Source organism: Sceloporus occidentalis, unplaced genomic scaffold, assembly GCF_023333645.1.
Source record: "Sceloporus occidentalis isolate IW3139 unplaced genomic scaffold, rSceOcc1.0.p SCAF_2, whole genome shotgun sequence".
NCBI lineage: Eukaryota > Metazoa > Chordata > Lepidosauria > Squamata > Phrynosomatidae > Sceloporus > Sceloporus occidentalis.
The window spans coordinates 233,471,223-233,497,381 of record NW_028316982.1 but is presented as its reverse complement, the minus strand read 5'-3'; the positions used below and the strand labels follow the sequence as shown (position 1 = coordinate 233,497,381).

At 41.0% G+C, this 26,159-nt stretch overlaps 2 protein-coding genes across 6 annotated transcripts in view; both read left to right on the top strand.

Moving 5' to 3' along the window:
* The first annotated feature begins 1,045 nt into the window (after positions 1-1,045).
* Positions 1,046-14,000, top strand: GPR161 (G protein-coupled receptor 161). Of its 2 annotated transcripts, none has more exons than XM_089512426.1 (6): positions 1,046-1,136; positions 5,543-5,954; positions 7,138-7,862; positions 8,916-9,020; positions 12,917-13,030; positions 13,733-14,000. In XM_089512426.1, exons 2-6 carry the CDS (start codon positions 5,587-5,589, stop codon positions 13,978-13,980), a joined length of 1,560 nt encoding a protein of 519 aa, XP_089368552.1. In that variant the 5' UTR covers positions 1,046-1,136; positions 5,543-5,586; the 3' UTR covers positions 13,981-14,000. The 2 variants fall into 2 exon arrangements, with proteins under 2 accessions (XP_089368552.1, XP_089368551.1); XM_089512425.1 differs by having other exon boundaries at positions 12,911-13,030.
* An 11-nt stretch (positions 14,001-14,011) lies between these two features.
* The window catches only part of LOC149319818 (transcription termination factor 2-like), a 31,859-nt gene continuing 19,711 nt past the window's right edge, over positions 14,012-26,159 (top strand). Inside the window, exons 1-7 of one of the 4 annotated variants that reach the window (XM_089512423.1) lie at positions 14,012-14,297; positions 21,197-21,351; positions 21,568-21,679; positions 22,676-22,762; positions 22,866-22,932; positions 23,815-24,780; positions 25,662-25,788. In XM_089512423.1, coding sequence (XP_089368549.1) covers positions 21,630-21,679; positions 22,676-22,762; positions 22,866-22,932; positions 23,815-24,780; positions 25,662-25,788 — 1,297 coding nt within the window. In that variant the 5' untranslated portion in view covers positions 14,012-14,297; positions 21,197-21,351; positions 21,568-21,629. Of the gene's footprint in view, positions 14,298-19,275; positions 19,361-21,196; positions 21,352-21,567; positions 21,680-22,675; positions 22,763-22,865; positions 22,933-23,814; positions 24,781-25,661; positions 25,789-26,159 lie in introns of those variants that run through there. The other 3 variants (XM_089512421.1, XM_089512420.1, XM_089512424.1) reach the window with 3 other exon arrangements.

The following is a 26,159-nucleotide window of genomic DNA, read 5'->3' as shown; positions in this document are numbered from 1 at the left end:
GCTCTGGTGCCACAACAAACTGCACATCCTTACATGGTTAATAGGGAATACAATGGCTTGTTTGAATCTAACTTTTGTGCTCAGTTGGATATCTTTGCATTTTAGAATCTTTTCGAGTTCCTTCATAGCCACCCTCCCCATGCTTCTTTGTGACCACTCTAATGGTGAGTTTTGTTCCATGTTGGGTGAAATTGTTGTGCGTAATTATGCAGTTTTCATGGGATAAACTCCCGATCTGCATCTCTGAAAAGTTTATCTCACGAAGGAGATCGAAGGAGATCGGGAGTTTATCTCATGAATATCCCCAAAAAATTGTGTAATTAGTCACACAAAACCTGCCATTAAAGTGGTCACAAAGAAGCATTAATGCACATCTTTTTCCTTTTGGGATTTCAGCAACAATGCATTTCAATATTGCTTTGTCTGTGCAAATGTGTGTGATAATCATTCGTGCAATTACTCCCCATTTTTGCTTTATTTGCAGGATACTTTAAATGCACTTTAATGTCTTTTTAATGACGAAATTAGTCCATGTGATAACCTCCAATAATAGTAATAATAATAATAATCCCATCTCCCAAAGGGTCGAGGAGGCTCACATAGATAGTCTCTGAGTAAAAATGTCTCTGAGTAAAAATGAAGGAGAGAAAAAGTTAGGAGGAGTGTGAAAGCCAGGAAGGCGGAGAGGAAAAAATTGCTGGATAATATAAACTATTTAGACTTTGTGTGTGTCTCCCTGAGGGGGGAAAACAGGGCAAATAAACTCCTGCCAAGGGACTTTGGAGCAAAGGGGCTGAGGTAAAGAAAAACAGGATTTGAAAACCTAAAAATGAGCTCCTCACAAGAGGCCAAAAGAGAAGGGGGGGGAAATAAGTCAAAGAAAAAGTGTGTTGGGAGAGAAGGAGGGACAGGGAGGCTGGAGGGAAAGAGAACAAAGGAGGAGGAATGGGAGGAGAGATTTGGGGGGCTGGAGGAGGAGGAGGAGGAGGCGAAGGAGTCGGTGGGGAGGGGATGGCTGGGGAAAGGGGGGGCTGGGACTGGTTTTGGGGGAGTCCATTGGCGACCATTGAGGGGGTCCTGGGGCCCTGCCACCCTGAAGCCCTTCCAGCATCCTCAGCCAAGCGCCAAGGAAGAGGGTGAGTGGAGTCTCCACAGAGAGGAATGGTTGGTTGCTTTTGAAGGGGCTCTGGAGAGAGGCACCCCCCTTTGCTTTTTCGGAGGGGGTTCTTCCCAAGGGTGACCACATGTCCTCACCTCAATTGGAGGACCAGGCATCGCAAAATGGAGGACATGCAAGCCAAAATAAAACCCTGCAGGGTAACATTAAACAATGTAAAAAAAAAAAAAAGCTGGAAATGGAAATGCATGCTCCTTCGCCAGGCTCAAAATGGAGGAAGTTTGGGAGTTCCTGCCAAGGTTGGGAAGGGAGGACAGGTCCTGGAAAAAGAGGACACTTGGGTCTTGCTAGTCCTCTGCCCGGGTTCTCGAATCTCGAAGGGCCTCCAAGGCAAGGACAGAAAGAAGGAAACATGGTGGGGGGGGGGGGGAGGAAGAAAGAAAGAAAGAAAGAAAGAAAGAAAAGAGGCGAGGCCAGGCTCAGTGGCCAAAGCCAAGGCTTCCCCAGTTGCTTTCTTCCAAGTAGCCCACCCCTCAAAAACCATGGGAATAAAAGGGGCTTTATCAGAAGGAAGAAGGAAACCTGGAGCATCTCCAGAGGAGGGCCACCAAAATGGTGAAAGGTCTAGAAACCATGCCTTATGAGGAGAGACTTAGGTTGCTGAGGCTGCATCCACACTGCACACATAATCCTGTTTGACACCACTTTGACTGCATCCAAACTGGAGAAATAACCCAGTTTGGCACCACTTTAACTGTCCTGGCTCAAGGCTATGGAATTCTGGAAGTTGGAGTATGTTGTGGGGCCCAGAGTGGAGCTGCCCACAACAAACTCCAACACCCAGAATTCCATAGCCTTGAGCCAGGGCAGTTAAAGTGGTGCTAGACCGCGTTGTTTCTCCAGTGTGGATGCAGCTTTAACTGCCATGGCTCAGTGTTATGGAATTGTGGCCATGGTAGTAAAAGCTCTGGCGCCACAAGCAACTGCAGTTCCCAGAATTCCACAGCACTGAATCATGGCAGTCAAAGCGGTGCCTGCAGCGTGGAGGAGCCTGGAGAAAAGACATTTGTGGCCTAGGATGTGAATCATTTGTTGGTATGTAAGGCAATATGTTATATTAATAAGTTCGTATAATTGTAAAAATTTTAGAACAGAAAAAAAAGTTTATGGGGTGATATGATAGCCCTGTTTCAATTTGAAGGGATGTCATACTGAGGATGGAGCAAGCTTGTTTTCCGCAAAGAATAGGGCCTGGAACAATGGATTCAAACTACAGCAAAAGAGGTTCTACCTGAACATTAGGAAGAACTTCTTGATGGTAAAGCTAGTTGAGAGTGGAATACACTCCCTCGGAGGGTAGTCAAGTGTCCTCCTTTGGGGGTTTTTAAAGAGAGGCTGGATGGCCATCTGTTGGGGGTGCTTTGATTGTGAGTTCTTGCATGGCAGGAGTGTTGGACTGGATGGCCCTTGATGTCTCTTCCAACTCTACAATTCTATGAAGGGGTTTCTTCACTTGGCTGCCTGTGAACTGGTGGCAAAAAAAATCCTGGCAATTTGGAAACCGTTATTTTGGCACTACCACTCCCAGAATACCCATGGTCTGGTTTCTAAGGTCTGGTTCCAGCCTACTGTGAAACCTCAGTCCCTGTCTTCCTTAGCCATCTTCCATGGTGCAAAAAGAAAAGAAAACAGCCTAAATAAATAAGGCAAATAAATTAGACAGGGATGCGCTGGCTCAAGTAGTTAAGACACTGTTGATTGCAAGATTGGTAGGTTGGCAGTTCGAGGCCAAGGTGCCTCATGATGGGGTGAGTTCCTATCACTAATCCCAGTTTCTGCCAACCTAGCAGTTCAAAAGCATGCAAATGCAAGTTGATAAATAGGTACCACTCCGGTGGGAAGGTAAACAGTGTTTTATGTAATAATGCTGGCCACATGATCACAGAGTAGTCTCTGACAACACTGGCTCTTTGGCTTAGTAACAGAGTTGAGCACTGCTCCCTATAGTTGGACAGAAGTTGACAACCTTGTCAAGGGGGAATACCTTTACCTTAATTTAAATAAATAAGAGGTAATAACTTCATGGTCTGAATTCATTGTTGGATAGATGCAACTCCTTGTTGCTGTGTGCCTCCAGGTCATTTTTTACTTATGACGACCCTATTACATGGTTTTCTTGGCAAGTTTCTTCAGATGGGTTTGCCATTACCATCCTTTGAGGCTGAGAGAGTGTAACTTGCCCAGAGTCATCCAGTGGGTTTCCTTGGCCGAGCATGGATTTGAACCCTGATCTCCAGAGTTGTGATCTTTGAAACGTTAAGACTGATTAATATTACAGGTTGAGCCTCCCTTACCTGAACTGCTTGGGACCAGACGCGTTTTGGAATTTGGATTTTTTAAAATTTTATTTTGGAAAACCTGTTATTGCATATGTGCACACAATGAGATCTTGGACATGAGACCCAAGTCTAAAGACAAAATTAATTTATGTTTCATTTACACCTTATACCCATATCCTGATGGTAATTTTATGCAATATTTTTAATAATTTCATCCCTGAAACAAAGGCAGGATACAGACCACCCAAAAAGAGCAGTCTCCTGCCGCCCTGGTTTGCTCCACGGGGAAGCTGCAGCCTCCAGACCGCGGGGCTTCTCCACAGAGCAAAAAGAACCCGCAAAAAGTGGGTTCTTCTTGCGGCACCATTGTGACACTGCAGTACGCCAATGGCACACTCGTGGCGTCACAATGACGCTGGGATGTGTGGACGCTAGGCGTCGCCCGTGTGTACAGGGTGCCTCCATTTTTACGGCTTCATCATGTGCTAGGGGTGAGGCACATATGAGCAGTGCGCCCTCAAACAACCCCTAGCACGTGATGGGGGCACACTTTAGGCCTGTCTGTAGAGTGCCAACATTTGTATAGACTGAATAATCAGAAAGCAAAGATGTCAGTAGCTCAGCCACCCATGAAAAAAGTTTCGGTTTTTGAATATTTCAGATGCTGGAATTGCAGATAAAAGAGGCTCAACTGGTAACCCTTCAGACTCACAGGTTTGCTTGTTTGAGAGCGCTTTGGAATCCCATCTCATTGAATGAATTTTAAAAAAAATTCATGTGGACAAAAAAAAAACAAAGAACTTTAGTGACACCTTAAAGATTACTGTATATAGAAAAAGAGAGTGAGAGACTGCTCCCCTGTATGAAAGCTCCTATTTTGTGGGGGACAAAGGAGTGCTAATAGAGTGACACTTCCAATGTTTGTCTTGTGTATGTATAATTTATGGTGTTTATATCCTGCTCTGCCATTGGAAGGGCTCTGAGAGTGGCTTATGTGCCAATTTAAAAAATCAAGACAGTCTCTGCCCTTAGGCTTACAGTCTTACAGACATTACAAGACAGTGACTCAACAGTACGATGCAGCAACAGAAAAAGAGCCAAAAGAATTCTAGGCAGCTGCGACCGAATTCACAGAATTATAGCTCACCTTCTATTCTCTCCTCAGAGAGAGTGTCCAGATCAAAGGAAATAGATGTACTACTTTATTTTGCTTTGGTCTGACCTCACCTGTGCAGTCCTGGGCATCAAAGTCTAAGAAGATCATCAACAAGCTGGAAGGACAAGTAAGATGATAAAGGTTCCAGAGGAGGGGCAACCCAGACTATAAAGATTCTGGAAATCATGGGCCCTTTCACACTACACAACTGTAGTGTTATGATTCCTCTTGAACTGTTATGGTTTCAGCCCATCCGCTTGGGGTTTTTAGTTTACGAAGGGGCATTTAGGATTCTGAATTAGATTGCTCTCACACCTTATCAAGCTGGTGAGTAGTGGTAATGTTCTACAGAGTATTTACTAAGTACCTATAGAAAGTTTAAGTTTCAATTTACTGACAAATGGATTTTTGCAGAAAGTATAATACTATTCATATTTCACTCACTTTCATGTGCGCCAAATATTATCATAGCCCAATGATTTGCAAACTTTCTACATTCAGTTTATTTTCTCCACAAACATTTGACTACTAAGCATGTTTGCTATGGGAACCTTTTTGTGCTGTGTTCATACAGGATGCAGGAAAGAGATTTGGGGGATCATATTATCCCAAAAGAACTAAAAGTATGATCTAGAACAGTACTAGTCAAAATGCTAGTCCTTGGATCGATGCCAGAGCATGAGCCATTGGCTGCTGGTGCCTGGAAAGCTTCTGGGAGAGAAAGAAACAATTGTATCCAATAGACACAAATTTAGTGCCAATCTTGGGCACACTGGAAACACTGATCTAGAATACACCAAACAACCCTCCATGGCTGTGCTTTGCAATGGGTGATGATAGTGCGAAGAAAAGAATTTAAAACCAGTCACTAGGAAAGTGTAGCACCGAATTGGCAAAAGCACCCTAACTGTGTTGTTCTTCTTTTTGCAGGTGCCCAGCATGTCTTGGCTGCTTCACTTTAGTACGCTCTGACAATGAGCATCAACTCCTCTCTCATCCACAAGAATGCCTCAGGGAACCTTACACTTCTGGAGAATGGAGTAGGCAGAGTTGCAGAGTCCATTGCAATTATTGTCATTGCCATTTTCATCTGTTTAGGAAACCTGGTGATTGTCCTGACCCTCTACAAGAAGTCCTACCTCCTCACACTTAGCAATAAGTTTGTGTTCAGCCTGACCCTATCAAATTTCCTCCTTTCTGTGCTCGTGCTTCCTTTTGTTGTGACCAGTTCCATCAGACGGGAATGGATCTTTGGCGTCGTTTGGTGCAATTTTTCTGCCCTACTATATATGCTGATCAGCTCTGCCAGTATGCTCACACTCGGACTCATTGCTATCGACCGGTATGCAATTCTTTCACTATAAACCACATATGGGTGAGCAATAATAAAGTCTCTTATCTGTCTTATTCAGCCAGCCATCTATTAGTTCATTACTAGCAGAAAATGTGTTTCAGATAATGCAGTACAGTCATGTCCTTAAGCTAAGTATTATGTTAAGCTAAGTTTCGTTCTTTATGTGCAAGTAGCAATACATGGTTGAATCGACATGGCTTCTGTTGGGCATCTCACAAACTGCTATAGAAAACAGGAAGGCAGACAATATGGACCATTGGTCTGATCCAGCAAGCTTTTTACATGTTTTCAAATCAGGCATCAACTTTAATGTATGTAATGCAGCACAACATATGTTTCTCATAGCATCTTTCCCCCATATTAGAGTTTTAACAACCCGTGTAACCTTTATGGGCTTAGTATTGACACTGAAAGCCATTTTCCACCCACCCCACTCCATTCTGTTGCCCTGCCACTGTTGCTAAAAACATCCAGCAAACTGATAGTGTAACTACCAACCAACCCCAAAATAGTATGTTGCTATGGAAGTTAAAATGGAATAATAGTGCTAGAACTGTGCAGTATGAAAGAGCCTTCATTAGTCTTCTTTGCCTAATATAGCTTTACTTAAAATAGTTTTACTTAAAATTACTTCAAATTAGTCAAATACTTGATCTAAAGGAGGAGAGAGAGAAGAATAAGAAGAAATGGCTGCAGGTTACAATGATACAAGAAGACAGCAGGTGTGGTAAACAAACAAACAGGAAGTCAGCAAATATGTACTCTAGCTATCAAAACCCTCACAATCTGCTTCAGAGGGTCTCTGCACAAATTTCAGGGTGTGAAGGGTAAGGGAGATTACATTTCACTAGCAGGTTCATTCTGCAAGTAGACAACCAATACTGGCTACAACCCCAAAAAATCAGTTGCTCTTGCTGTGGTGTATAGAACTGCATCACAATAAAATATGCAAGACTAAACATCTCTGAGTCTCACCAACAAGTGGCGCTTAATAATTCTTTGTAGGATTTCTCTGTAAGTCACCATCTTTCCTGAGTGCTGCAGTGTGTTTCAAACAAAGCATGACCTAGGTTGCAATAAATTAAGTCATTTCTCTATTTTATTGATACTACTCATGTCCCTTCTTACATGTTTCTTGATATTATTGCAATTCTTCTTTGTATTTTTTCAGGTACTATGCTGTCCTGTACCCAATGGTCTACCCTATGAAGATTACGGGTAATAGAGCAGTGGTTGCCATTGTGTACGTGTGGCTCCATTCTCTCATTGGATGCCTTCCTCCCCTCTTTGGTTGGTCTTCCTTAGAGTTTGACCAGTTCAAATGGATGTGTGTGGTTGCTTGGCATAAACAGGCAGGTTACACTGCTTTTTGGCAGATCTGGTGTGCACTGCTGCCCTTCATGATCATGATGATATGCTATGGATTCATATTCCGTGTGGCTAGGATTAAAGCCCGGAAGATTCACTGTGGGAGTGTGGTCATTGCAGAGGAAGATACCCAAAGGAATGGTAGAAAGAACTCCAGTACTTCGACGTCCTCATCAGGCAGCCGAAGGAATGCTTTCCAAGGGGTGGTTTATTCTGCCAACCAATGCAAAGCTTTGATAACAATCTTGGTTGTGATTGGTGCTTTTGTCATCACATGGGGGCCTTATATGGTGGTAATTACATCTGAGGCACTTTGGGGGAAAAACAGCATTTCCCCAGCTTTGGAGACATTAGCAACTTGGTTGTCCTTTACAAGTGCAATTTGCCACCCTTTGATTTATGGACTGTGGAATAAAACAGTACGTAAGGAGTTGCTAGGAATGTGTTTCGGAGACCGATACTACAGAGAATCATTTGTGCAGCGACAAAGGACATCCAGATTATTTAGTATTTCTAATAGGATTACAGGTAATAAAATGTGTCCTTTTTTATTCTCTCAATTTATCTTTATCTGTAATAAGGATAAATAAGTATATGTTTTCCGAGGGTTATCCCAATATGAGCTGTTCGTGTTTATTGAGAAACATTCACATTCTATTATGCAGTTCAAAGAGAGCATATGATTTAAGAGCATAAAAAGAGCCATGTTAAATCAAACCAAAGGTTACTGAGTTCAACATTTTATTTGCACCGTGGCCAACAAGTTGCCTAAGGAGGCACTTTAGTAGGACATGGGCACAATTACAACCTCAGTTTGTGCTCCACAGCAACTGATAATGTAGAAGGATACTGCCTCTGGCACTGGGAATATCTGTCCATCATAACTAGTAGCCACTGAATTTATTCAGTCCCCTTTTAATGTTCTCTGAAATGGTAGCCATTACCCCTTTTGTGGTAGTCAATACTACAGATTAACGATGCCTCATCTGAAGAAATACTTCTTGTCACCTGTCCTGAATCTCCCACCATTCAACTTTAATGAAAGAGCCCGGCTTCTAGTATTAAAAGAGAGGAACAAAAAATCTGTCTCTGCTTTTGATTTCTCCTATGGAGACAATGTCCATCATCACATGAAGTTTAGTTTTTAATTAAACAAGCTCATACATGGTATTTTAATTGATTCCCAATGGAGATTTTGCAAGCGAAGTTCTTGGTTGGATCATATTACTGAATAAAATGCAGTCAGAGTATTTCAGAATGCTTCTGTCAAATCTCTAGTCACTTCTCCAGTATTCTTTGTTACTACTGAAATTTTTTTGCAGATTTAGAACTATATCCACACCTCACAGCAAATTACTAGATAAAATAACTGGATAAAATGTAGTACTTTCCATGGTGGTAGAATTCAAAGTTATAGCTGTGTTAGTCTGGAAAATCAGTATGCAAAGGGATCTTGAAGCACCTTTGAGACTGAGAGAAAGACTTTGGTAGCATGAGCTTTTGTAGACTTCAGCCTACTTTATCAGATACATGTTTGAAAATTCTTCAGTATTGTTGGTTATTTTTGAAATTCTTTTGCAGATTTGGGACTATCTCCACACCTCACAGCTCTTATGGCAGGTGAAAGGACTTTAGGACATAGCAGCAGCACAGGAGATACAGGATTCAGCTACTCTCAGGATTCAGGTAACCCTTATGTATTAGTGCAGGGGGTGGCAACTGCATAGGGGCCGCACCAGACCCCCTCCCCAAATGAACCCTCTGTTTTCTTCTGTAGTCCCTGTCAAAATGGCAAGAGGAAATTATATTTCATGACTTCCTATCAAAGCAGTGTGGGGGGGGCAGTAGAGTTCTTGTGGTCGAGGTATTTTCACATGTTTTCACACTTTAGTGAGGGTTCTGTATGGTTTGGGGGCAATCATTGTTTTTAAAAAGTACTAAATTATTTACAATATATATTTGAGGAGTTGGGGCAACTGGGGGGGGGGGCTTCAGGGCCAAGAAAGTGGGATCCAGTAGCTGCATGAAGCTCAGACTCTACACTTTGTCCAATCCTTATTCATACATATGCAATGAAAATGTGCAAGGAATGTGATGTGCCTGCTAAAAATATTTCATGCAACCTTAGGCTATATTAACAGCAGCATAGTATCAAATTGTGAGGAGCAAAGTTCAGGTATTGTTTGAAATAGGGGCTGGAATTATGTGACTCATCAGCTGCCTGTATGCTCCAAAGGCCATCTATGCATATGATTCTTTCAAAACAAAACAAAACAGAGAACTACACCACTGTAAGCCACTGGTGACACCTTCTTTTTCTGACCCCCCCCCAATACATACATACATATTTCATTCCATAGATGATGTATGTGGATCTGCGTGTAAGTAGGAACAGGGAGATTGTGCCCCTTGGAAACCCTGTAGCTATCTACTACAAGCTGATCCAAAACAAGTTATTTGGATTCCAGGCCAGAACTATGCCAAACAGTTCTGCCCCTGATGTTACACATGTCCCTTGATACATAAGGCCCTCCCTTCAGCCACCATCTTGAGGGGAGAGAGGCAGGCTAGCTCCAACTGCCTGCCTGTAAGAAGAAAAGCCCTCCCTTCAGCCACCATCTTGGGGGGAGAGAGGCAGGCTAGCTCCAACTGCCTGCCTGTAAGAAGGAAAGCCCTCCCTTCAGCCACCATCTTGAGGGGAGAGAGGCCTGTTATGTTTGTTTGTTTGTTTGTTTTACTTTGTATTGTACTTCCTGTTGTACACCGCTTTGATCTACTTTGGAAAAGCGGTATATAAATAAACATTATTATTATTATTATTATCCAATGGCCTGAATAGCAAGGTGAGTGGTGAGATGAGTTCATGGGCTCTAGTGATAGCGATTGTATGCCTCCCCTTGTCATCCATGTACTCAGCACAAATGTCTGTCATGAGCAGACCTTAATGTTTACAGCTGGATACATAGAAGCTTTCATGAAAGTTGGATGTCACTGGAATAGGGGTTCTAGCTGATTGGAAAGACTCTGCACATACAGCTACACACACATTGTCAGACTCACTACAGATGTTTGTCACTAGAGGAGGATCTGTGATGTTGAGGGTGGGGTTACTCAGTGTGGAATCTACATCCCGTCACATATTTAAGGAAATTGTTTTAGTTAATGCCAGGAGAAGGCTGCAGTTCCGTTGTAATTTGTACTGCTAAGGCGTGAGCTGGAGTACTGTTTGACTATTTGGACGTCTCAGTTTAAGACACTGGCTGCCTTAGACTAACACTAGCTTTATCTACACTGCAGAAAAAAATGCAGTTTGACACTACTTTAACTGCCATGGTTCAGTGCTATGAAATTCTGGGAAATGTACATTGTTGTGGCACCGGAATGCTCTGACAAGAGAAGGGTAAATATCTCACAAAACTACAAATCTTACAATTCCATAGCATTGAGCCATGGAAGCATATAGTGATGTCAAACTGCGTTAATTCTGCAGTGCAGATGAGGCCACTGAAAGTCTAAGGCATATCCAGAGAAATAATAATAATAATAATAATAATAATAATAATAATAATAATAATTTGTTTTATTTATATACCGCTATTCCAAAGATCATAACGGTGAACAGCAAGTAAGCTAATTAGCAAGTAAGCTAATTTGCCCCCAACAGTCTGGGTACTCATTTTAGCGACCTCGGAAGGATGCATGCCTGAGTCGAGCTTGGGCCCTTTTGCATGAAATGAAATCTGGAAACAAAGCCCTTGGGAGTGGCGTAGTGGTAAAATTTGAAATGTAGGCACTCCTTGTGCCCCTCCCTGTAACCATGCCCTCAAGGAGATATCCAAAATTGCAGGTACCTATATTGATCTCTGTCGGCAAGTCAGTTATATCAGTTTTCATTTCTACCAGAAGGTCATCTAGAAAACTAATGGATCTTAACTGTCCATTCAGGATTTGTGTGTATGCACATGTGTATGTGTGCACCTTCAAGTTGCCTGTTGATGTATCAATCCTCAAATAATGATTATATCAGGGATAGCTCATAAGAAAATAAGCTAAGAATCTCCTCACATACACCTGCTGGGTAGATTTCAGCTAATGTCTGGGGGACAAGAATATTTGAGGGAAGTGGCAAATGGCATCTGTGTCCCTGCTAATCAAAAGGTCCCAGTGATCTGACCCTGTGAGTCCTGACTCTACTACGCAGTTGATTCAGAGACAGATAAAAGATCTGGGTGTGTTTCCCCTAGACAAATGTTTTGATAGCTGTCTTCATCTATCTGAAGGAGTCTCAGACACAAAGTATGGTAGACTTGTTTTATGTTGCTTCAGAGGCAGTACTAAAACTAATGGTTGGAAATTGCCAGGAAACAGATTTTGGCTATAGAGTATACTAAGAGAAACTCCGTAAAAGTTCCCAGGCATTGCGTGATTGTTATCTGTTGTTTTTAATTTGTTGCCTGCTTTATTTTATTGAATTCTTTCATGTATTATTATGTATTATTTTATATGTATTATTCCGTAGAGTGTATGCCATAGGCAGGTTTATTTTTTTATCTATTTTACTGATTGTATGTGCAGCACTGTGAAAATCTACAGCACTAAATAATAATAATAATAATAATAATAATAATAATAATAATAATAATAATAATAATAGCTGTCTAACAAAAGAACAGACTAGGGAACTCCCTGCCAGATATACAAAAGCAAAGGATTTATATTTTGTTTGAATATTTTCAACCTGTGGATGGTTGAATCTATGGATAAAGAATCTGTGGATATGGAGGGCTGATTGTATATAATTTTGCATATATAGTTGTGTGTCCTTTAAAAACATACAGAGCTAATTGGGACTTACTGGTACTTGGCTCTGGATTTTAATAGAAATCTCAATTGGTAGCATGAATATCATTGATACTAGAACAAGATCTGTAATCATCTCCATAATGGCTTGGAAGCAAGTCCCACTGAACACATTCTTTCAGGCAAACATGTTTACAGTGAGGCTACCTGTGTTGTGTGAGTAGCTGCCTAAGAACAGAACTATATGTTGTAATGGTAAACATTTCCTAACTACATCTGCTGGTTAATACAAATGCAATGGGAATGAGGGCTTATGTAAGGTAGGATTAATGGGGGTGGGTGCAATGGAAGAATTCCCATTCACATATGCCCCACTAAATCACAGTTAGCTTTTTCCAATCTCAGTGTCCAATAGCAGGGAAAAATTTCAAGGCCAAATTGGGATAGCTGCAAACAGGGGAAGAGTAAAACACACCTTTCATTCCTTCATTCTCTCTTGCAAATTCTTCCTGCCATATATTAGCACTTCTGGGAAAATACAGAGTTGAGAACTTAATGTTTCCTTCATCATAATGTGTATTTCTAGCTCTTGGGATGCTGTCAGTTCCTTTAAAAGACCTTAAAAGATGACAGACCACAATTCCTTCCATCTCCAGCAAGAGCAGCAACATCTGGCTAGGGATGGTCTGGAACATCTGCAGGGCACTGTGTTAGGAAGGCTGTCTTAAACTGAGGTATTGTGCCATGTGACTAATCCATAGACTACATATTTTTAGGAACAGATGTCATGCTACTTGAAGACTATAGTTCTGATGGAATTAATCACCCACATTGTGTGTATCCCCATCGACGAAGGAGTTCAGTGACATTTGAAGATGAAGTGGAACATATTAAAGGTATACTAAGGTTGGATGTTTTAACATGGAGCTGCACTGATAATGCAGGGGACTACTTGCACCAACAATTCCTTCCATAATAACCTTATGCATTTTAATATAAAATAACCAGATATTAGAATAAAGAATAAGCACCTTCTCCCATATCATCCTCCCTGCATTCTCCGTTCTGCTGGGAAGAATCCGCTCCAACCAAAGAGGACTAAACTTTCCGCAGTGACCCAGCACACCTTTTCAGCAGCTGCTCCTCGATTCTGGAATGACCTGCTGGATGAGATCCGTCAAATTACCACCTTGGATTCCTTTAAGAAGGCCATTAAGATGGATCTCTTCCAGCAGGCCTTTCCAGATTAGAACATCTTTCTGCCTCTCTCCCCCCCCCCCTTTTTTTTTTTTTGTGGAACTCTCATTGATATCTCTTTCTATTTTAATTCTGATTGTATATTGATGATTTTATACTCTTTCTAGGTTTAATTTCTTTTTAGTGTTAACTGCTTTTAAGATTAGGATGAGGAATGGGTTTTGCATTTTTAAGCATCTTTCTTTTAGCTGTATTTTGCTATTTTTACTGTTGCAATCCACCTGGATTCCTTGAGATTAAGCGGAATATAAATAAATTATATATAATTAATATAATTATATATTTTATCATCATCATCATCATCAAGAATAAAAAGCGTTCTCTCTATTTTCTCTGTTTAGAAGCAGCAAAGAATTCTGTCCTCCATGTAAAAGCTGAAGTTCATAAGTCTCTGGACAGTTATGCATCTAGCTTGGCCAAAGCTATTGAAACCGATGTGAGGATCACTTTGTTTGGAGGAGATGCTTTACCTGGCTCTTTGTTCCCAGTACGAACAGTGGCAAACAGCACTGCCTGTGCACGGCGTGGTGGCCGGACTCATGCTGGCCAAAGACTACAGCTACAGAGCATTGAAGAAGGGAGCACTTAAAATGGCTTCAATGGGGACCAGACAAAACCACTAAGGATGATGCAGGGCTGTTTCTCTTGTGAAAGAAAACAGTCCCCAGGGTTTTAGTCAAGGACATTTAAAGATACCTGAAGATGTATCTTAACAGTATTAGAATGTGTGTATGTTTATATAAAACATGTTGTCACCCCCACCCTCCTGGATAGTGCTAGGATCACAACGTGCCTGAATGGCTGTTCAGCAAAGGAACACATTCAAAATAAAAGGGAAATGGGAAGTGAAAAAGAAGTCCACTCACAACTTGAACAATAAACTGCTGTTTGATTTCCTCTTTCCAAGTGAGTTCCTTGCAGGATCTTTTCCTGTTTTTTCTCCTCTGAGCTCCAGTCATAGACATTTTTCATTTTAAAACATGATGAATGTTTCAGGGTTTTTTCAGCATGTTCCTGGAGAACAACACAACATAACACAACTTAATAGATCAAATGAGGCCTGTCAAATCAAGTGTTCAGCAGTGGCTAAGGGCTATGGTGCTTCCATTTTAGCTTTTTGTTGTGACAGTGTCATCCTTTGCCTGCTCACTTGTGATATGGCATAAATGAAACTATTAATCATTTTCATACTATATTTTCCTTATGGCTCTTCATTAAAAAAACCCACCCAACCCCAGAACAGCGCAGGTGTATATGCCTTTAGCACTATTCCATCTTTGTAAAAGGACTTCCTTTAGCACCATTCCATCTTTGTAAAAGGACTTGTAAAATTGTGGGTAATGACATGTTAGACAGATAACTCATAACTCAGCATGTTCTCATCTTTGTGTTGGGTGCCATTTTAAAGATTAATTTTCAGAAACCCCTGTGCTTGACTGAAAGTTCAGATGTTTTATGGTTTCTGCCATTAAGTACCTGGCTAAAGGACTAGTGCCCAGAAAGGCTTTTTTATCCTCTTTTTCAATTAATAGTGGCCAAGGTCCTGCAATGACAAAGCATCATAATTGGAGTTAGGCTATCCCCCAAACCCTACTTTCTCAACTTGGCAGTGCCTTGATTGAATGGTTAAGGGCACTGCAGATGGGGATGCTGACAAATGATGTTTGCAACACTCTGCATGTTGTGTGGCTTGTAATGAACAGGCAGCCTCTCATGGTCCTGCTGCAATGCTTGTGTCGATGCTCCATGTGATCAGAAATGCAGAGGCCCTGATCTGCAACACTTGGAAACCCCTTGGTTGGGGTGCTGACACACAGAATAGGTATGTTTTTGGGATGGGAAGCACATTTGATGTTTAGTAATCATAAAAATGAATCCTCAGCATTTACAAGATCATAGTCCAATTTAGAATCTCATAACTGCTGAACCGGTACTGTATTTTAGTGTTACAACACTGGAATGTTAACATTTAACATTCTCATAATGTGAGCAAATATATTTGCCAGTCTTTGTTAAACCAGGAGTGTGCATCCTTTTTGCTGCTGACAGCTCTCCTCCCTTGCAAGTAATCTTTTGGGAGCTGCATGTTAGCAGCAGGTGGGTCTGCAGCCAGAAGTGAGCAGGGCCAGAGCAAAAGTGGATAAGTCAATTCTTTCTCCTGTTTCACCCCATTTGCTTTTCCCCTTTCCCATCCATTAAAGATCACTTTTGCAACAAATCTGAACAAGAACTTGGAATGGTTATCTTTTTAATGCACAATTTGTGGATCTCCAAGTCAGTGTGGCCACTGCAGGCTGGCTACTTTTAATTGAAAAGTTTTCCAAACTGTGGTCTGATCTGATCAATCTGAAATTTGTCTGCAGACTGCATGAAATTGGCTGAGAACTGAATTTGATTCATACCTGAGCAGAATAAATGCAAGTGTAGCATACCCAACTAGGATTATACTGATAGGAAATGTGCAAGCCTCTTTTCCAAATTATGTTTACAGCACTGCCTTGAAACTTTTATTCAAGCCTTTTATCTAGCCTTTGATCCAAATTATGCCTTTACAACACTGCCTTGAAACTTTTTAATTCTGTATATAATGTGTGTTCTGAAATATGGAGCAGCTGTCACTAGCATTGATAAATGTGTTTAGATACACCTGTTAATGTTGTTTCTACAGTATTTATATTTCTTTGCTCATCACTGAAAATGAAAAAGAGGTTTTGCTAAAAACTGAGTCTTTGATACAGACTGTACTTTTATCGTGCGAAGAAGATATTGTCAAATAGGTACACTCAGCACTTGCCATATTATTGCATCATTATGTTGGATGGTATTGTTTTATACTGTGCACAAAATTAAGCTAATGAAATACCATTTTTGCGAAGCGTCTGTTGCATATCTATTTTGTATTCCCACCCCAAGTGTAAGAAAGGAGGTATGTTTTTCTGTATTATAAATAATAAATAAATAAAACTTTTATTTATATCCCGCTTTCTGTTACCACAATCAAAGCGGCGTACAACCTTTAAAAAATACAATATATACAATCCCCCCCCTACACATAAAACTTTTTTTTTCTTTTTCAAATGCAAAGAAAACCCTAGTCTAGATATTCCAAGACATAGGAGTTTATCACACGGGGGACAATTGGAAATATAAATGGTGATTAACCCATGATAATTGCGCTAATTATTTTCACACGTCATGTTCAAAGTTCTATTATCCCGTGAATAACCTGTGATAATCCCGCTAATGGTTTTCACATAACGTTGAGATGAAACATGAAAGTGCCATTATCCTGTGAATAACTGTGAATAACTACTATATATATATATATATATATATATATATACACACACACGCACACACACATATATATTTTATACACACACGTGCATATACACATATGTATGTATATATATATACACACACACACACACATTTGTCCCTCTATATTTGCTAGGTTTAGGGGCACAAGACCCCCGTGAATATGGAAAAACCACAAATAACAAAAACACCATGTTTTTACCTGAGAGGACACCTCTCTAGGAATCTTTAGGTCCTCCAGGGCAACTCTGGGGTCAACATCCGACAGACACTGACCATAGAACTGCACTAGAGGAGCTACAAAGGCCTAGTGGAGTATCCTCTCTAGGGATCACTAGGTCAGTGATCGCTAGGAGCTAGGAATTGGTGGCACTACACTCCAGTGGTTCCAGTCCTTCCTCTTGGGTAGACTCCAGAGGGTGATGCTCGGGGACAGTCACTCCCTCAAGGCGCCATACTGTCCCCGATGCTATTCAACATTTATATGAAGCTGCTGGGGGAAATCATTCGCAGACATGGGGCAGGGTGTTATCAGTACGCTGATGACACCCAAATATATTTCTCCATGTCCCGATCAGCAGCTATGACAACAGATGGCATTTCTCCCCTCAATCAGTGTCTTGAAGCGGTAATGGGCTGGATGAGGAAAAACAAACTCAGGCTGAATCCAGACAAAATGGAGATACTTACAGTAGGGGCCCCCAAACCAGGTATAGGGTTGCAACCTCCAGTCCTAGATGGGGTCACGCTCCCCTCAAAGGACTGTGTTTGCAGTCTGGGGGTGCTCCTAGATCTGTCGCTTCACATGAGAAATCAGGTGAATGCGACAATCAGGAGCGCCTGCTATCGGCTCCGGCTCATATGCCAGCTGCGCCCTTTCCTGGAAGTAAAGGACCTAGAAACTGTTGTACATTCACTGGTAAATTCACGACTTGATTTCTGTAATGCACTCTACATGGGGCTACCCTTGTGCCTAGTCCGGAAACTTCAACTAGTGCAAAATATGGCAGCCAGGCTGGTCGCTGGAAAAACTAGGAGTGACCGAATAACACCCGTCCTAAAATCTCTTCACTGGCTGCCTATTAGTTTCCGTGCACAGGACAAGGTGTTGGTTATAACCTTTAAAGCCCTACCTGGCTTGGGTCCAACCTATTTCAGGGATCGCCTGCTTCCATATAATCCGCCCCACTGCACCCTCAGGTCCTCTGGGAGGAATCTATTGCAGCCTTTAAAAACCAGACTAACTGCTACCTCCCAGAGGGCCTTCTCTGCAATTGCTCCCAAACTATGGAACGGTCTGCCAGAAGAGATCCGTCAAATTGCCAGCTTAGACACATTTAAAAAAGCTGTCAAGACGGATCTCTTCCGGCAGGCCTTTCCTGATTAAATTGCCCAACCACAGAATGGCTGCCCCCCCGTATCATGTCTCAGCCCACCGCTCTGTCCTTGTTATATATTTATTATGTTTTTTAATTGTGTTTTTAATAGATATTTTAATTGTAACATGTTTAATCCTGTTTTAAGAGGGGGAATTTGGGATATAATGTTGTAAATGTGGATATTTTAATATGTTGTGAGCCGCTTTGATTGTTTAGTTACAGAAAAGCGGGATAAAAATAAAAGTTTTATTATTATTTATTAGTGAAGGTCTTTCAGGGCAACTTTTAGTTAAAATTGACCATAGAGTTGCACTGGAGGACCTAAATATTCCTAGAGAGAACATATTCATCAAATCCGTGAATAATCAAAACCACAAAACTCAAATCTGCAAATATGGAGGGATAATTGTATGTGTACATATGTATATATATATATATATACACACACACACACGTGTGTGTACACACACACACACACACATATATATATATATATAAACATGTGTGTATCTGTGTGTGTGCATATAAAATGTGTGTAAATGTGTATAAAATGTATATATGCGTGTGTGCGTATGAAATTTGTATATATAATGTGTGTATATGTCTGTGTGTGTGTGTATACACATGCACATTTTACACAGTGTGTGTACATACACACACACACATATATACATGTATATATACACACATTTTACATCTATACTACACATAGAAATCCATGTACACACACACAAGAGTTATGCTCCCCCCAAAGAACTTTTTTCAGACTGAAATGCAGGCAGTGTCTATCTTTCTCATGGAAGAAGCGGCTGGGGCTTCTCCTCTTGCCCTGCCAGCCATTTCCTCAGGGAAACTCCTCCGCCGCCAACGCGTCCAAACGTTGCCTTCCTATTCGCCAGCGCAGAGTCTACAGCGGTATGAATGTATTGGCTGCCTCTCCGGCCAATCGCGTTCCTCCTTTCACTGCCGGGTACCTCTCGCGCTCCTTGATTGGCCAGAAACAGACTCGGAGCCCCGCCCCTTGACTCCCTGCATTTCCCCCTTTACACTCGAAGGGCTAGAGCCCCGCCTCCAATTTCGTGAGCCGCCGTTGTGATTGGCTCAGCGGACCTTGATTGGCAGCTCCGGAAACGGAGAGAGCGGGGACGTGATACTGACTGAGGTCTCAGGTTGGGTTTCATTTTTTCCCGGGTTGAGGAGGAAGGAGGAGCTCAGCTGCAGCAGCCGCCTTTGTGCCCTCTTTCATGGAGAAGGTCTTGTGCTCAGCGCACGGTGAGGCACATGGGGAAGGCCCCACATTGAAGGTGGGGTTAGGTTAAGGGGAGGGGGAAAATGACTGGGGTGCAGCCACACTGTAGAAATAATCCGGATTGACATCACTTTGAGTGCTGGATTACAGATTTCCCTACTCAGCATTAAAAAAAAGCACCATTGGGTGACCTTGGGCAAGTCACGCTCTCTCAGCCTCAGGGTCCCCAACACACTGGAGAAATAATCCAGTTTGAGACCACTTCCAGTGCTAGGGAATCCTGGGAACTGTAGTTTTGTGAGACATTTAGCCTTCTCTGTCAGAGGGAGCTCCGGTGCCAACACAAACTACAATTCCTAGGATCAATTCCCTGGCATCGAGCCAGGGCAGTTAAAGTGGTCTCGAACTGGATGATTATTTCTGCATGGCCATGGCAAACCCCCTCTGAAGAAATCTGCCAAGAAAACCCTGTGATAAAGTCACTAAGTTTTAAAAAAGATAGCTTGGAGACACACAACAACCACAAACTGCACTTAAAGTGCTTTGAAAACACACGATTTCCAGCGCAGGGGGTTGTACTTGGTGGCCCTTGAGGTCTCTTCCAGCTCTAGGTTTCTGTGATTTGCTATCAGTTGGGAATGACTTGAAGGCACACAACAACGACACCATTACAACAGTTTGATGCTGCTTTAGCTGCCATGGCTCAAGGTTTGCAGTTTTGTTTTAGAATTCTTCTAATGCCTCACTAAACTTCATAAAACAATTAAAGTGGGTCCAGTGTGCTTTTATTGAGTTAAAGAGTTAAGTACAGAGCCCCTGGCACCCCCAAACAATAAGTAATAGACACCCAAGGTGTATCTACGCTGCAAAGGCTCCATACTTAGGACTCTTTTGCTCAGTAAAAGCACACTGGACCTACTTGCTTGTGGTTTTCCCCTCCTTCTTTTCCCCTCTACCTTCCCTAGCATTATTGTTTTTTATAGTGAGCTGTGCCATCTCATGATGTGACCAAAGTACGACAACCTCAATATGATCATCTTGACTTCCAAGGGGAGATCAGGCTTCATTTGTTCAAGAACCCGTTTGTCTTTTTGGCTGCTCTTCTCTAGCATCACATCTCAAATGAGTTTATTTTCTTTCTCCTGAGGCTGAGAGAGTGTGACTTACCCAGGGTCACCCAGTGGGTTTAATGGCTGAGTGGGGATTCAGACCCTGTTCTCAAGAATCATAGTCCAACTCTCAAAATCATTCACAGTGACTAATTGGCTATCTAGCAGGGCTGGCCCTAATCATTTTGATGTTTGGGGCAGATCAACAAACAGTGCCCCAAAGGTATATGATACTGGAAGTGATATGAGTTATTTTGACACATGGAAAAGCAGGTCCTACTGGCATTTCTCCTTATCTAGGCATAGAAAATATGATCATAACATACTAAACAAAACCAATGCAGTAATTTTGAATGTTCCTATCATATTGTATATCACAGGGGGTTGGACTGGATGGCACTTGTGGTTTCTTCCAACTCTAAGATTCTGTGATTAAAAATGAGTCTTTGCTTCCCTTTCACAATATCTAAAATCTGCACCTGGCAGATTTGCCTTGTTCTGCACAATGGTATTGCTGGCCTTGTTACAGATCTTCAAATCTTTCTGTTTTCACTTTGGTGGTTACTAATTCATTATTATTTTTAAAGGGAAGTGCATTGCCAAAATACACAGCAAAAATGTGTATACATCAATGTCTATGCAGAAAGATAAAGAGACATAATTGTTGTTATGTGCCTTCAAGTTATTTCCACCTTATAGCATTCCTAAGGTAAACATATCACAGGGGTTTCTTTCCTCTGTCTTCCTCAGAGGCTGAGAGAGTGTAAGAGTACATCCCATCATGGTTGGATAGCCAGTGACCATGAGATTTGTGTGCTTACACTTCTGCTGTTCCAGTGCTACTTTATGATGGCTCCTTTCAAAGAGTGCAAGGCTAAAGAAGTTGAAAGAAGTGGCTACTTTAGGTATATTATTAACTCTCTCTTAACCCAAACTACCTTACAGAGTTGTTGGGAGGGTAAATGGAGGTAGAAATCCACCCCTTGGAGGAAGGGTGAAAATATGTAGTAAACATACATTTGTGTGGATCCTTGAAGTGAGATAAGACTTGGAATCAGCTGAGACAAAGTGTCCTCTTACTTCCATTTATGTTTTCTCTCTCACTCTTTATTCTTGCTCAGGGCATCCCTGTGTTTTGAAGACAGGTATCCGGGATGGGCCAAGCAAAGACAAGAGCTTTTACATGTGTGGAGTCCAAGGCCAGCAACCATGTGGATATGTGCTCCCTACAGAGTAAGTTGAATACTTTTCTTAAAGCCCAGGGGCTAGGAATTATAGAATGTTATCCGTGTGCCCATATGTTAAAGTAAACATTCTGTTACTAAGAATTACATGAGAAAATCCTTTTGTTATTCTATTTTATCAGTGTGTTTTATGTGTATTTTAGTGAACTGTAATCCCTCCTCGATCTATCTGGGAGAGGCAGGAAAATATAAATAAACTGTTATTATTATAAAAAAATCCAGACTGACATAAATAAGGTAAGTTAATTAAATAAGTGAAACACCTGAGAGGAGGAGGCTGCCTAAGGGAGTGTTATAATAATAATAATAATAATAATAATAATAATAATAATTTGTTTTATTTATATACCACTATTCCAAAGATCATAGCGGTGAACAGCAAGTAAGCTAATTAGCAAGTAAACTAATTTGCCCCCAACAGTCTGGGTACTCATTTTAGTGACCTCGGAAGGATGCAAGCCTGAGTCGAGCTTGGGCCCTTTTGTGCTGGTCTTGAACTCGCAACCTTGTGGTTTTGAGCGAATGGCTGCAGTACAGGCATTTAACCACTGCACCACCAGGGCTCCTGTGTATTCATGCTCAGTATTGATACTAATATAAATGTTTGTGCAGATTGGCATCCATTCTGCAATATGCAGCTAATAGCCAGAGATAAAATATTTTGCACCAAGTTTCCACACTATTGAAGAGATAATAGAACCTTGTTAATTTTTTCTCTCTTTCTCCTATTTGATTTTTAACACTTTTGCAAGATGAAGAAGCCAGTGGAGCTTTGAAAGTTTGCATCATGTATTTTGTGCAGTTTGGTTGGCCTGACAAAAGTATCAACGTTTTGTGGATTTTTGATGTTATTGTATTTAGCTATATGGCCAAGATGACTACCGCTGGATATGTTTTATGAGCATTTAAGTTTTGCAGATGGACTTTCAGTGACCCCCTATATTTTCCTGTTTGTAACAGTAAATAACATTCTTTCCTGACATAGGCTTTGCCCTTCTCATTGCTTGGTACATGAACAATATATAGTGGACCTGCAAGTTTTGATGAAGGAACAGGAGAAAGATGCATACAGGTATATTTTCAAAAGACTCATTGATGTTTAGATATTCATAAAATAGGGAAGGGTACATCAAAAGTATTAATAGTAGCTTGACAGTCTGTATTTTGTTTACTAGGTTGTTCTATCGATGCATTAAAGCTAAGCTGGAAGGGAAGAGATGGTGTGGAAGTGTTCCATGGCAGGTAAAAATACCTCACTGCCAATTAAGCTTTATATTTTGCCAGTACTTTTGATATATTAAGCTTTTGAAGTGTAGCTGTGTACTTCTATATTAAGTTTGAGTGTTTAGGCTAAATGTATTTATAAGAAATTTCTAAAAGATAAATCCTTTCTTATGTGAAGTCGAAGGCTCTCATGGCCGGCATCCATGTTTTTTGTGGGTTTTTTGGGCTATGTGGCCATGTTCTAGAAAATTTTCTTCCTGATGTTTCACCAGCATCTGTGGCTGGCATCTTCAGAGAATGCTTTGCCTGGAAAAAGTTGGATGTATATATACTGTGTGAGCCTGGGAATGCAGGAGTGATTGCATGTGTATTGTTCTGTGCTGATGGACGGCCTCAGGCTGGGAGGCTGCTACAAACTAGGATTAGTGTCTGCTGATTGGTGATCATTATCTGCTGGGAAAGCCCCTGACTCTGAATGGTTTCCTATTTGCATTTGCTGAGTCATTATTTTGCTCTTCCTCAGGACTGGTAGCCAAAATTTGTTCATTTTAAGGGTTTCTTTTTTCTGGTTGAAATTATCCAGATGTTTGTGGATTTCAATGGCTATTGTAGCTAGTACTAGTAATGCCAGTTAATATGAAGGATGAGGAATTGTACAGGGTAGTCTAGTGCAGTATCCATGTGATTTCATCAGTGATTACAGAAACTTGTCAGTGCTCATAACAGAACCTTTGCAAATACTAGAAGTACAATGCTTTAGATACCAATTTTTATGCTGACTGTCATTTCCTGTAGAACTGTTCACCAGGAGCACAATGAACACACAGCTGTAATAGTCATGGAATCTTATGTATATGGTAGATAAATTCAGATTTTATCTGGATTTTTTATTTTTAACAGGATTCAAAATGTAAGACTGTCCCAATCAAACCACCATCTCAACAAATGGTAGAATTGATCTATGATCACAGAAATCAAAGAAATCCATTTAAAGTACCAAACAAGAACCATGAGCCATCATCTGTCAAAGAGATGAATGACAGAGGGGACAAAAATTCAATTAAAAACGAACATGAGAAAAAAGAGGTTATAGAGTTTGGTGAAAAGGCTTGGCAGAAATTATCACCTGAATCTAACAGGAAAGAGCTTGCAACAGATGTGAAGATCAAGAACTCACAGTTTGGAGAAAAGAGTGGAAATTCATGCAGGAGAGATATAGAAAATCAAACAAAATCAAGTGAGTCTGTGACTGGAATGGAGAAAGCAATATCTTTGAAGGGACACAAATCTTATCTGAGCAGAAAGTCTGAAATGCCCCCTGGTTACACCAGACATGATGTGAGATCTGCTGAAGATAATGTGCAGAAGGAAAAGAGATTGGAGCAATCATTACCAGGCTTCAGTAGCCAAAAACCCAGTGGAAGGCCCATGAATGAGCAACAGCATGGCAAGGAGGTTCCAGAAACCTGCAAAGACAAAGGTATAACAATGAAAGCAAGTGGCAGTTGTGAAGCTGAAGAGAAGACAGTAGTGCCTAGCGACCTTGTGACTGTTCAGCAATTACCAGGCTTCATTGCTGGAGCGCATTGTAAAGGAAACTCAGAGAGATCATCAGTGCTATTACAAAAGGGAATCATTCTGGCAGAGAAAAACTGTACCAGTAAAAATGTTAACAGTAGTAAATGTGACATATTTGTGCCCTCCAAGTTATCTGTTCTGCAAGGATTTGATTTGCAGCAAGGAAAGGATGGCAATCAAACCAACTCATCTTCCGTATTGCCAGAACAGAACTCTTTGCAAAAGACAGAAAATGTGGATTCTAAAGCTCTTCACCAGCAGCTTTCAGCTCAGCTGAAACAGAAAAAGGTCTCTCTTGCTATGGCACACTTGTGTAGTTAAGCTTTCTAGATCTGTTCACCCATTTCCAATGTCATTGACAAATTTCCTGTGTTGAAATAGCAAACCTTTAAGTCTTTATTACTAATCCACTCTGCTGCTATACTAAATCTTTCTTTTCCCACCTGGTTCCCTCTAGATGTGTTGAATCACAGTTGCCGACATTGTGTGGAATGGCAGAAGTTATATTCCAACCTATCTTGAGGGCACCAGCTTGGGAAACGCTATATGGTCTCAGGCTTTTCCTCATATCTAGGTTGTACAAAGGATGTCACATATCTGACTATGTGGAATTCAGGTGGCGCCATTAAGCCTGTTTCAAATATGCATTTCACCCTGTAGGTAACACTTAATTGTCTTCCTTTTGACTTTATTAGTAAATGAAAGGAACAGTTGAGGTTGAAGTATTTGACAGTGTATATTTCTGTGTGGAAATGTTTCTATGCAGGAAGTTTACTATTTGGGCAGTTAGAAAACTGGAATCTTTTGATAACCATATAAGTTAATGTTAGTGGTATTGTACTGAGCAGACTGAGAAAATGAGACCAGCAGCATACTGGAACAGTTCCTCTTCTACTTCCTTAATCATGTTCTATCATTATACTCTTCTCATTGTTTGGTGGGACTCCGCTTTCTTCAAAGGTAGCAGTAAACAAATTCTTAATCAGTAGAAAGAGAATGGATAAGAGAGGAAGAGTGGAATTTTGTGTATGTTGTATCACATTGTGTAAAAAACATTGAAATTCCTGTTATTGTTGTTGCAACTCACTCACCCACACTGTGTCACTCTAAACTACTGCACTGCTGTTTAGGTCATCTATAACATATCTTTCCCGGCTGTTTGTCTATAGAAAACATTGAAATTGGTGAATGTGCAGGCACTGCCAGATAAAGGTGAGCGATTATTAAAGCAAGTGGAGGAGTTGGAATCTGCGCTTAGCTCTCTTAAGTTGGAGGCAGAAGAAAGTGTGAAGAGTGGTGAGTATATTAATTCATGTTTTTAATTTTAATATTTACTATTGTAATTCATATTAAAATATTAATTAATTTGGAGGCGGTACTCCAAGTCTACAGTCTAAGGTAGGGCTAGGCAATTACAATTCATATTACAGTGGATCCTTGTTATACGCTGGGGTTTGGTTCCAAGATCCCCCGTGTATAACAAAATCTGTGTATGCTCAAGTCCCATTAAGTATAATGACATAGCAAAATGGTGTCCCTAATAAAAAATGGAACATCAAGGTAAATTTATACTTTTTTGGAATATTTTCAAACCGTGTATGCTGAAATCCGTGTATAAAAAATCAGTGTATAAGAAGGGCCGACTGTAGTCCACCAGAAGCTGTAAC